The 11,992-nt window shown below is 38.4% G+C and overlaps 2 protein-coding genes across 2 annotated transcripts; one reads left to right on the top strand and one right to left on the bottom strand.

Moving 5' to 3' along the window:
• Positions 1 to 219: 219 nt before the first annotated feature.
• Positions 220 to 7,589, top strand: LOC140826514 (plasma membrane ATPase 1-like). Its single transcript, XM_073188877.1, has 22 exons — positions 220 to 447; positions 542 to 597; positions 705 to 824; positions 937 to 1,035; positions 1,490 to 1,627; positions 1,748 to 1,882; positions 1,990 to 2,169; positions 2,394 to 2,600; positions 2,683 to 2,802; positions 2,887 to 3,006; positions 3,117 to 3,239; positions 3,318 to 3,422; positions 3,524 to 3,668; positions 4,366 to 4,530; positions 4,661 to 4,899; positions 5,136 to 5,168; positions 5,261 to 5,342; positions 5,589 to 5,749; positions 6,196 to 6,381; positions 6,464 to 6,646; positions 6,729 to 6,904; positions 7,169 to 7,589. The coding sequence occupies exons 2-22, from the start codon at positions 544 to 546 to the stop codon at positions 7,263 to 7,265; spliced, it is 2,868 nt and encodes a 955-aa protein (XP_073044978.1). The 5' UTR covers positions 220 to 447; positions 542 to 543; the 3' UTR covers positions 7,266 to 7,589.
• A 1,710-nt stretch (positions 7,590 to 9,299) lies between these two features.
• Positions 9,300 to 11,739, bottom strand: LOC140826515 (mitochondrial outer membrane protein porin of 34 kDa-like). The gene is made up of 6 exons (XM_073188878.1): positions 11,573 to 11,739; positions 11,373 to 11,440; positions 10,588 to 10,698; positions 10,292 to 10,378; positions 9,994 to 10,202; positions 9,300 to 9,870 (listed from the first exon to the last, which is right to left on the bottom strand). Exons 1-6 carry the CDS (start codon positions 11,619 to 11,621, stop codon positions 9,564 to 9,566), a joined length of 831 nt encoding a protein of 276 aa, XP_073044979.1. The 5' UTR covers positions 11,622 to 11,739; the 3' UTR covers positions 9,300 to 9,563.
• Between the last annotated feature and the right edge of the window lie 253 nt (positions 11,740 to 11,992).

Genomic DNA, 11,992 nt, shown 5'->3' with positions numbered 1-11,992 from the left:
GTTAAAAGATAATCCAAAACTCTCTTTAATTTAAAAGATAAAATTATTTTGTTACTTATTAAAATTTTATATTAAAAAATAAATATAATTTGTAGATAGTAAAAAAAGGAATATTTGTTTTTCTTTTTTGAAAGTCAGGAAAAAGAAAAAGAAAAAGAATAGTTGAATGGGGCTGTACTTGACAAGTACATGTACACGACCATTATAATTACAGGTCACACAAAATCAAGAAAACCTTTGTTCCAGAAAGGAAAATCGTCTGTTCCACCCATATATTCCCCCTTTTCCACCACGCGACACGGGGCGCGCGTCAGCGCGTGCCCGAGAGGTGGGGCGAATATATATGCTGAGCACTCCACAACCGTTTGATTCCTTCCAAATTCCTATTTCCAACCCACCCTTCCTACATTCCTTCTCCGCTCCTTCGCTTTTTCCTCTCCAGATTCAGTGAGATTTTTAAGTTTCATTTTGGCGTACGCACTTTACTCCAGACTGTATTTTTTCATCTCAATTTGGTTTGTTTTGTGTTTTTTTGATGTAGATATGGCGGCGAAGGATGAAGCTATGGAGGCTCTGAAGAGAGAAGCCGTGGATTTGGTTGGACTTTGGATTTACTTTGTTTTTTTCTTTGTTTTCTGTATTCTCCGTTGCATGTTGCCGCTGTTTTTTATTTTATTTTATTTTGGTGGATACTACGGTGGCAGGAGAACATACCGATCGAAGAGGTGTTTGAGAATCTGAGATGCACGAGAGAGGGGCTATCGTCTGAGAATGCTAACAGAAGGCTCGAAATTTTTGGTCACAACAAGCTCGAAGAAAAGGAGGTCAGTTTTTCAATTTTTAAATTTTTTTTTAAAACTTTAATTTTAAGTTATTATTTCTACTTGTCACGTATTTTTCTTGTTTATTGGGCGGGAAAAATGTGGATAATTGCAGGAGAGTAAGGTTCTGAAGTTTTTAGGGTTTATGTGGAACCCGTTGTCATGGGTGATGGAAGCTGCGGCAATTATGGCCATTGCTCTCGCTAATGGAGGAGTTAGTGCTTTTCTTATTTAATAATTGCTACTTTTTGTTGTTCGTGTGTGTGGTGTTCTCCGTTGCTTAATTTGACTATGTACTGCGCAACAAACAAAGTTGTAGTTGAGTTTCTTTATTACGGTTCTGTTTGAATAATGTTAAACAACATAGTATGAATTTTAATAATCGTTTGCTACTCCGGTGGTTGTTACAATATGAAATGTTTTTTCTTTTGGTTTTGTTTTTCATTTCTCTTGGAGTGACTTATTTGCCCGTTTGAAATTAAACTATTTTTGTATGTGTGTCGGTTTTTTCCCCCCTTTTTTTGGCATTTGATTTCTTGTCAATGCTGGTTTGCAGTTTTGACAAGCCTATTTTGGGGGAAAAAAACGTCAATATTTGAGGAATTTTAATATTTTGCAATACATTTTTTCAGTTTTATGCATTTAATTACTTGGGGAGTAATTTGCAGGGGAAACCACCAGATTGGCAGGATTTTGTTGGTATCATTACTCTTCTTTTAATCAACTCTACCATTAGTTTCATTGAGGAAAACAATGCTGGAAATGCTGCTGCGGCCCTCATGGCTCGCCTTGCTCCAAAAGCGAAGGTGGTTAAATGTTATCTGGTCTAGTTGCATAACGTGTTTTGTGTAATTTTATGTACAAATTATGCATAAATTACAATGATTTCATTCAATTGAAAGTATGTTTTAATGACAAATGTGAAGGTTCTTCGAGATGGGCAATGGGTTGAGGAAGATGCCGCCGTTCTTGTTCCAGGGGACATAGTTAGCATAAAGTTGGGAGATATTGTTCCAGCTGATGCTCGACTTTTAGAGGGCGATCCTTTGAAAATTGACCAGGTCCTGCTGTGGCTTATATGCCTTTTCTTATGGTTTATACTTGTAATTCTGTTAGTTCTTTTACCTTTTATGTCGGCCACCTGATTATTTTCTATTTTTTGTTACAGTCTGCTCTAACAGGGGAATCCCTTCCCGTGACAAAAGGCCCCGGGGATGGCGTATACGCAGGTTCTACAGTCAAACAAGGGGAGATAGAAGCAATGGTCATCGGCACTGGTGTACATACCTTCTTCGGAAAAGCTGCCCACCTTGTGGACTCCACTAATCAAGTTGGGCATTTTCAGAAGGTGTGGATTATAAATCCAATTGCTTCACTCAACACCACGATTGAAACATTGATATTACTCTGAAACTATGGGAATCTATTCATTTCATATGTTTATGTTATTTGTTTTAGGCAAATTTTGCCGTATTTGTTTCCAATCCAATTTAGTGGGTAAATTCATCATTTTCTGCACACTACTACTTTGTTCGGAACTTGGTGTTAATCGTTGGTTTCTGTTTGCTGAAGGTCTTGACTGCCATTGGAAATTTCTGCATATGTTCTATTGCCGTGGGGATGATCATTGAAATCATTGTGATGTACCCAATCCAACACCGCCCTTATCGTCCAGGAATTGATAATTTGCTTGTGCTCCTTATTGGAGGAATTCCAATTGCAATGCCCACAGTGTTGTCTGTTACAATGGCAATTGGTTCACACCGTTTGTCCCAGCAGGTACAATGGCTTTGATGTTTTCGTTGAAGCTGAAAGTGTTAAGTTCGAAGTTTTTATATTTATAGATAGTTTATTCTATCAGGGGGCAATCACTAAAAGAATGACAGCAATCGAAGAAATGGCTGGCATGGATGTGCTTTGCAGTGACAAAACTGGAACCTTGACATTGAACAAACTTACAGTTGACAAAAATCTCATCGAGGTCGATAAAACTGTCTATCGAATGTGAATGGACTGGGCGTTTCAATGCCTGTTTTTAATTCCTTAGTTTCATTTATGATTGTAGGTCTTTTCTAAAGGAGTGGATGTAGATACAGTTGTTCTAATGGCTGCCAGGGCCTCTCGGCTGGAAAACCAAGATGCCATTGATGCTGCCATTGTAGGAATGCTGGCAGACCCCAAAGAGGTACGAAGACATTAAATTACATCCTTGTGAGAATGATTTTATAGGAGATTACATTTTGATCTACAATGTTTAAGAGAATTTTTTCCTCTGCTTCTAATATATTGAAACAGGCAAGGGCGGGCATTCACGAGGTTCACTTCTTACCATTCAATCCAACTGATAAGCGTACTGCTTTGACATATTTCGATAGTGAAGGCAATTGGCATCGAGTCAGCAAGGGTGCCCCTGAACAGGTATAATAAAAAATCTGACAACCAAATGCTACGTGTTGCTAAATACTTTTCTGATTAGCTGCACCTTTTTGCTTCTAGATCTTACATCTTGCGCATAACAAATCTGAGATAGAACGTAGAGTTCATTCTGTGATTGATAAGTTCGCTGAGCGCGGGTTACGATCTCTTGCAGTAGCATATCAGGTGACCTGTTTTCTCTGATTAATATTTAGTTCTACGCTAATACTGTTCTGTAAATAAGTCCTACCTCTTTTCATTCATTTGACAGCCTTATTGTATTTCAGGAAGTTCCTGAAGGAAGGAAGGAGAGTCCCGGAGGTCCATGGAAATTTATAGGACTCTTGCCACTTTTTGATCCTCCCAGACATGATAGTGCAGAGACAATCAGAAGGGCTCTGAATCTTGGTGTGAATGTGAAGATGATAACTGGTGAGCGTATAGTTTTACAAGAACGTTTGCTGCCTATGTGCCTTGGTTAATGATTTGCCAAGTAAGAGTTGGAATGAATCGGCAATGTTTAATTGATTGGTCTATCACTTTCTAGCAGAGATCTAGTGAAATTCCTCGTTGGATATCAGTAATCTCCTTGTTTGTCTTTAATTGTTTATCTTAATTAGTTCCCCCCAACCACCACGCCACTTGATACAAAATTTCTAAAAGAAATAACTTATCAATGGTCGTTTTAGTTTAGGATCTTTTATACCTAAGGAATTTTTTTGTTTCCTGCTCTCGATCAGAAGCCACCGAACTGATGGCAAGGCAGATTGTGGTTCAGGGTTCATTACGAGGAAATGTTTATTTGGTGCTTCTTAACTCATTATTGAACTCTGTATGTCGGTTACCTATTTCCTTAGGGTTTAAGTACCGACTCTCGGTGTCTTGGCATATTTTCTCTGGTTGGAGGTACGTAGCATCAAAATAGAAGTTCTCAGACCTGTGAAATTTGCAGTTTGTGTCGTGACGTTGGTTTTAACCTAGTTGTTTTGAAAGTTTTGACTTAAGTAGTTTCTCCACTCGTTATTGCACATTTGCACTATCTGGCATTTAGGGTTTCTGACGACTTTTATCTTGTTCGGGTGTACTTCCAGTTGGTATTTCGAAATGATTCATATTTGATTTGCATCAGGTGATCAGCTCGCGATAGGGAAGGAAACAGGGCGACGTTTGGGGATGGGAACCAACATGTATCCTTCATCTTCTTTGTTAGGGCACAACAAAGACGAGTCAATTGCTGCCTTGCCCGTCGATGAGTTAATTGAAAAGGCTGATGGTTTTGCTGGCGTTTTCCCAGGTACGGTTCTTTTTCTCTTGATGATGAATTACAAGCACACTATTCTAATAGTGCCAGCACCATATTCTACGAGAATAAATATGTCTTTACTTAATTTAATATTTTTACTGATTCAAGTTCGCATTTACAGAGCACAAATACGAAATTGTCAAACGCTTGCAAGCCATGAAACATATTTGTGGGATGACTGGTGATGGGGTGAATGATGCCCCTGCTCTCAAAAAAGCTGATATTGGCATAGCTGTTGCCGATGCAACTGATGCTGCTCGTAGCGCATCTGATATTGTCCTGACTGAACCTGGCCTAAGTGTTATCATTAGTGCTGTGCTAACTAGTCGAGCTATCTTTCAGAGGATGAAAAATTATACGGTAAGTTTTTATAATTGATCTTCTTGGCAAGAAGACCAGTCTACTCGTTTTTTCTGGGTTGGGGATTGGGGCCGTTTCTTTTACCTCTTCCACTTCAGTATGTAGACTACCTCATTTAGCTATAACCAGGCAATTTTCAATCATTTCCCTTTATTCACAATCATCACCTACTCTGCCGTCTTATGTTGCATAAGTCTGGCAAATCTCTCTTAATAAGCTTGTTTTTTATCATGCAGATTTATGCCGTTTCTATCACAATCCGTATAGTTGTAAGTTTCTGAATTTGTATACTTACTAACTACGGTGGCTTGACAGTGATTTAGTCATAATCCTGTCCTCTGATATAACTTTTGGTATACAGCTTGGTTTCATGCTGCTTGCACTTATATGGAAGTTTGACTTCCCACCTTTCATGGTTCTGATAATTGCCATACTGAATGATGGTAAATATTTTCCCCTTGCTCCCTCCTTTCATTTTTCAACTATCCTTGCCAGTTAAACCACGCATGTACGATTGCTATCCAGTCTTTGTAATTTGTATTGTTACTCTAGATTCTATAGATTAATCATGGCGAACTTCTGTCCTTTTACCTATGTATTAAAGAAGCACACTAGTGCAGTGCACATGGAAAGATTAGCCATTATGGGAAGTATGCTCTGGTAATTCTGAAGCTTTAATTTTGACCCAGGTACTATAATGACAATATCTAAGGATAGAGTGAAACCATCTCCTTTACCTGACAGCTGGAAGTTGGCTGAGATTTTTACCACGGGGATCATTCTCGGGAGCTACTTAGCTATGATGACAGTCATTTTCTTCTGGGCAGCATATGATACAAACTTCTTCACTGTACGTATCGTTTTAGTTCCATCAAATAATGGATGACTATATCTATGAAGGGTTATCAAAATTAGGAAATTCATAAAAATACTAAAATAGTACCAGTAAAGGGAGTTTCAAAAACAAAAATTTGATAGAAAGGGTCAGGTTGCTTCTTGCATTATCGCACGGATTCAACAACCTGCTCACCTGCATTATTCACACCAAGTGAGTCTAAAGACTCAGCACACCAATTACAGACACATACGGAATGCGTGTCATCGCCGCTATCTCTGAATCAGTCTTGGGAGACATAGACTTGGATATGGACAACCATGACACATTGATAGATATGTACAAGAAAAAGATGTTCTGGCTTATTCTGGCTATTCATTATTTGTTTTAAAGTGGCTTTTAAACTAAGTCAAGAACTATGCTCTAAGCCTCTTTTTTTGCCTGCATATTCTGAATTACAGAGTGTATTCGGCGTTCAAACTCTCGAGAAAAAATTTCACCCCCACTACAGAAAGCTGGCCTCTGCAGTATATTTGCAGGTTAGCATCATCAGTCAAGCCTTGATATTTGTGACCAGATCCAGAAGTTGGTCTTTTGTCGAGCGTCCCGGACTTCTGCTCATAGGGGCTTTTCTCGCTGCTCAGCTTGTAAGTGAATTACTGGTCCTTTGTTTCTTAATTGGGGGAAGCATACAGACAACCTGGAAATTTCACTTCTTTTTCATGGCAGGTTGCAACCCTAATTGCAGTATATGCCAATTGGAGTTTTTCTGCGATAGAAGGGATAGGATGGGGTTGGGCAGGAGTTATATGGTTGTATAATGTCGTATGCTATATTCCACTCGACATCATCAAATTTATCATCAGATATGTCTTGAGCGGAAGGGCTTGGGATCTTGTCTTTGAGCAAAGGGTATGTCGACTGGAACCATAATCTCGTATTTACTGGATTATATTTTTGAAGTTGCTCCATTCATTTTGGGATGATGATGTAGATTGCCTTCACAAGGAAGAAGGATTTTGGAAAGGAAGAACGTGAACTCAAGTGGGCACAGGCACAAAGAACTCTCCATGGACTTCATGCACCTGAGACACAGTTTGGTGAACGCAGTAATTATAGCGATCTAAATCAGATCGCGGAAGAAGCAAAACGACGTGCTGAGATGGCAAGGTATGTGTATTAAAGGAACTCCCGCTGGACATTAATTTAAGCCAAAACGGGAAATTTCTAGATTTCTCAACCCGACTTTTTCAACAAGTTACTGAAAATGGCAATTAAAGTAGGGCTATACGATTCAACCTCTAATAAAAAAGACTAAATCTCACCCGATACACCAACTAGATTCGCTGGTCTGTTCTTGTTTCGGGCATATGTTTGCTAAATAATTTCTCTGCTCCATCGTTTCTCACAACTGTACGCTTGGTAATGTTGCAGGCTGAGAGAGTTGCATACTCTGAAAGGGCATGTGGAATCAGTTGTGAAGTTGAAGAATCTCGACATAAATACAATTCAGCAGTCATACACAGTTTGAGCTTGACGGGTGCAGCCTACAGGCTAATAGCGTGCGTATATATAGATAGTGACATTACTTAATGTCAGTTAAACCTGGGTTTTATTGGTTGTGCCTAGCTCATATCAATTAAAGGAGGTAACATCCGTTTTTCCTACTAGTTTCAGTGCATGTTCTTTTTTTTTGGGGGGGGGGGGGGGGGGGGGGCGTGCTTAGCAAGATTTTGAAATCAGAGGGGTTGGATGGCCTCCCTAAGAAACTGCTCGCTTTGTACATCACTCCAAAATGTACTGCATAGTCGTTATGCCAATGGTAAATTGGTTTGAAGGCTTGGTTTTAAGATTATATGGTATCTTTAAGGTCTCTGCATTTTGTTTTCTAAAGGCACCTATAACTTCTAAACGACATAATTTTTTTCGTTTTCTTTTTTCCAAACTTTGGCCAGTTTACGGTTGTTTTTTAATAATTTTATTGTGTGTCGACTAATTTACATTTCATTGATTAATAAGAAATTATAAAATACTCTGAGTTATTTGTTGATTAATGGATTAAAAATTCCCTATTAGCTGATAAATGGAATTTTTATGATTCCAGTGCCATTCATTTTTATAGACTGTGTCTTTTATAACAGTCCAGGTTACATGAAACGGAAAAGAAAATATCAGTTCTCATACCAAATAACCACATGATAATATGAAATTCAATATCTCCCCAAAATTTACCTTTCAAGGAAAATAAGAATAATTTGTCACGGCAAATTCGGCATTCCTCGTTCTCTCCATTGTGTAATCAATTTTCTAGGTTTCTGAAACCGCTAGCCGCTACTTCGTTTTATCTGTACGTTCGAATTCGTATTCCCAAATGCCAATAACCAGTTGAAGCACACGAGCATTAATTCGTAGGATATAGCGGTGATCTTGGATACACGCGTTTTCGGAGCAAAATTGTTTTCCTTCAAAAAGAAAATTCTTTTGTTAAAAATTTGTATTTAGACGGGCTTTTATGAAGGAAACATTATCTAATCTAAAATCTAGAGAGAAAAAATGTTTAGACTACGAAATTCTGATTTTAAAAAGATATTTAGTGAGAACCAAATATAAATATAATTACGATGTGATCGAGGATTTTGTTAACTGTCCTATCCGGCTATGCCTAATGCCGCAAAATCAATTGTCGATATGGAAAGTGGAAACCAAATTTGAAGAACATCCCGTGGAACACCCGCACAATGAATTTACAGGGACGTCAACAAACTACCATCTGACACTGATCGGACAAATTTACAAAAGAAAACACAGGAAAAGCTTATCTGTACGGAATGTAACGACGATTCAGCCCCAAGATACACGGCCGGGATCTAACAATGAGATCGTAAGCTCATCGAACACATTCGGAGGGAAAATTTTTATAGGAGAAATGTGTAGGGAAAATTTTTATAGGAGAAAGTCTGAGAATTAGGTCATAAGTGGACGAACCGATTAGCTAGATTGCTTGCAGGAGTTCAAGTGGAGTTTCCAGCACTGATACGAGTGGGAAGGCACTCTCAGACGCGACGATACAGGTGACTAGACAGCGTGATCAGATGACCTCCGTTTCTCCTCCGCCGGAAAGGTTAGAAGTAATCATTCTCTCTTCAAGTTTTACTTCATAGTCTCCGGCGAACAGCAGAGCTTTCGCGTAACGAAGTGAACGCGTGAAATGCGACACGATTGTCAAACAGTCAACTCTATATAAACTCACTGACATTTGGGTATTGAACGGGCCTTACCAAGAAAGCCCATTTATGAAATTATGGACATACAGGCCCAAACAAATTCATATCAGCATATTGCATCTTGGTAAAATCTTTTAATTACGAATGAAGCTTCGTTGGTTTCCATATGATGAAGTCCAAAAAATAGTTTGTAACGCAAACAATAGAGCTCCTACTCCATTGAAGGGGACACTTTCAGAGAAATATCGGTATCAAACGTAACAACTATATATTTTATTAATCTTGGACGTCACTCCAAGATCCGATAAAAACACATTATCTTCTAATAAAGAAATCACGCATACGGGAAACACGTCACTTCAACTTAGACAGAAAACCTCGAGTTTCAAATTTATAAGATGTTTTATCAAAGGAAAGAGGAAAACTGCATTGATGGGAGAAAATTTCAGAAGCCAACTTGACACCGCCATACTAGTTCGGTACACCAAAAAGGGAGAAAGAAAAGATAACTACCATAGCAAAGTTTGAGAACCGCCATTATTTCTAAAATCACCAATAAAGTCCACCAAAAAACGAGCAATACAACGGTCTTTCATACCCGCTCATCAAGGCTTCAGAGCCAAGGCCAGACCAAACTTGGCACTTTTGTCGATAGACTTGGTATCCACTTCAGTTGAAATGGTGATGAGGGACTTTGGGCGCCATTCATGCTGGATTAAAGCACTTGCCTTGCCAAAGTGGTTGACACGTGCTTTCACAGTGGTCAGTGGATCCAATGAATGCTGAGTGCCGACAGTGATGGTATTCTCGTTATTCGAAAAGCTGTGGGTCACCTCCGCACCAACCGCAGTGTTGGTCAATGGGCTCACAGTGTGGTAGTATGATGCACTCAGGGTGTCACCCTTGTCGTTCCTGAAGCAACATCAGTCCGATATTTACTAGAGACAAACTTTATGATACACTATTCGAATGAAATAGCCTTTGATGAAACTAGAAGAAGTGTGAAATCTACAAAAAAGCCAAAAATAAACTCACAGAGTTAAAGCAGCAATAAGGTCAGTATTTGTAAAGCTTGCTCCAAAGTTCAATTTGGTTAAGGCTCCTTCTTTGGTATCAAAAGAAAGATCGCTCCCAAGAGCAACAGCATTGTTTCCCAGAACACCAGAAAAGTTAACAATGGGATTTGCAGTCAACCCTATGCTTGAGCTTATCCCAGCGTAATCATGCAAGTATTGAAGCTCCAGCTACAATTATCAATACAAACAGAATCAGGTCAAATGCCCCAAAGCTACAGTCCTTGGCAAGGCCATAGGCTACGTAGGTTTTGGATTACCTTTCCAGACCTTTGGTCAGGAACTCTAAAGCTTAAGATTGTTTTCAGCCCAGGAGCAGGCTCATCAACAGTGATGGTGGTTAAGAGCTGAAATTCATTTTATAGTTAGTCAAGTGCTTAAAAGGATGCATAAATTTAATATATAATTATTAAACGAATTGTAAGAATTGTTTACATTACAGCATAAGAAAGATGACTGAGATACAAAGTATTTAACCACAAAAGAATAACAAGTATTGGTAATTAAAGATGTTGTGTTTCATGATAAAAGAAGGGACGTAGATGAAAGAACATACATTGGAGGCGGTATCCACTTTAAAATCAGTAGTGATGTTTTTGTGCTTCAACTGAGTATTGATATCAGCCAAAAACAATTCACCTTTCTTTGTTCCAGTAGAAGTGAGAGTCTGCAAACAAAGCATTAAGAATCATCCAGATCCACAAACACACAGCAGAATAAAAATACAGCTAAATTGTAAGAAATACTGTGCATCCCCCAGACCAGATCCATCCCACCAGATGACACCACCTATAAATCAAACCATCTACCCAAAAGGACTTTTAGTTTGAAAATCAAATCTGTAAGCACCACAAAATTCTTCAATAGGAAAAGCATTTAAACTTCTTCAAGCATGATTTAATTTAATAAATGCAAGATGAATAAAATCAGATACTTAATCAATGGATATGAACCGAATACCAGCTTCAGCATTACAATTCATGCATCCACACCCCACACAGATGTGACAGAGAGTAAAGACAAGAAAACATGTAAATATAAACACTATACTCAACAATTCCAAAAAAAAGTTTAGAAGAATGATTTACATTGCACGATACATGTCAAATGAATTTAATATATGAGGAAATCAAATCATTTTAGTATAGAAAATCCAGTTAGGATTCTTCGTTTCAAATGGTGTTCTAAACATACATACATCGGAAACATGTGTCTTGTACCCAAAATAACAAGTCAAAATTTCAAAAAAAAAAAAAAAACCATTCAGAGACTATTATGTAGCAGAAAAAATAAACCGATTCTACTTTCGAAACAAGAAAACTCCCATAAATCAATACTCACAACTCCAGTGGGCGAGTAAGTGGTGATAGTAAACTTCTGGTCAGCCTGATAATCCTTGTTCAGAAGATCTAATTCCAACAAATAAAATTAGTAGAAAAAGAACCCAAAAAAAATTACCAGCAAAATGTAACAGAAAAAATTGAAGAAACGATATCCAACATTCATCCAAACCATAATAATGAAGAAATGAAAAGCCAAACCTCGAGCTCTTTTGCCAATGTCGGAGTAGAGACCCGGACCCTTGCCCATGATTTTCTTGCCGAAAATGGGAGCTCGCGAGGAAAATAGAGAGAAAATGAATGCTGTGACTTGTGAGAGAGAGAGAGAGAGAGTGATATTTCTAGAAGCGAAATTATTATTATTATAAGGAGAGACAAGCCCTAATTTTTTTTAGGGGTGTGATGTGCCATGTGTGAAGGTGGTGCAATTGGAATCTCGGCCGTTGATGAGATTGGGGTGTGCAACGGGTGGGGCTAAGCCGTTGATTTGGCTGAGCGCTCATTTCTTTGGCGATAAGATAGGTACAAATATGTATTGACCCTCGTGAAATTAGAGTTTTTTTTATAGTAAGAAAAAACAAATTTAAAAAATTACTTGGGGATAAAGTCAACACTTGAACT

The sequence above is a fragment of the Primulina eburnea genome, chromosome 3 (genome assembly GCF_022965805.1).
Source record: "Primulina eburnea isolate SZY01 chromosome 3, ASM2296580v1, whole genome shotgun sequence".
Classification (NCBI taxonomy): Eukaryota; Viridiplantae; Streptophyta; class Magnoliopsida; order Lamiales; family Gesneriaceae; genus Primulina; species Primulina eburnea.
The sequence above is the reverse complement of the archived record's forward strand: the minus strand, read 5'-3'. Positions and strand labels throughout refer to the sequence as shown.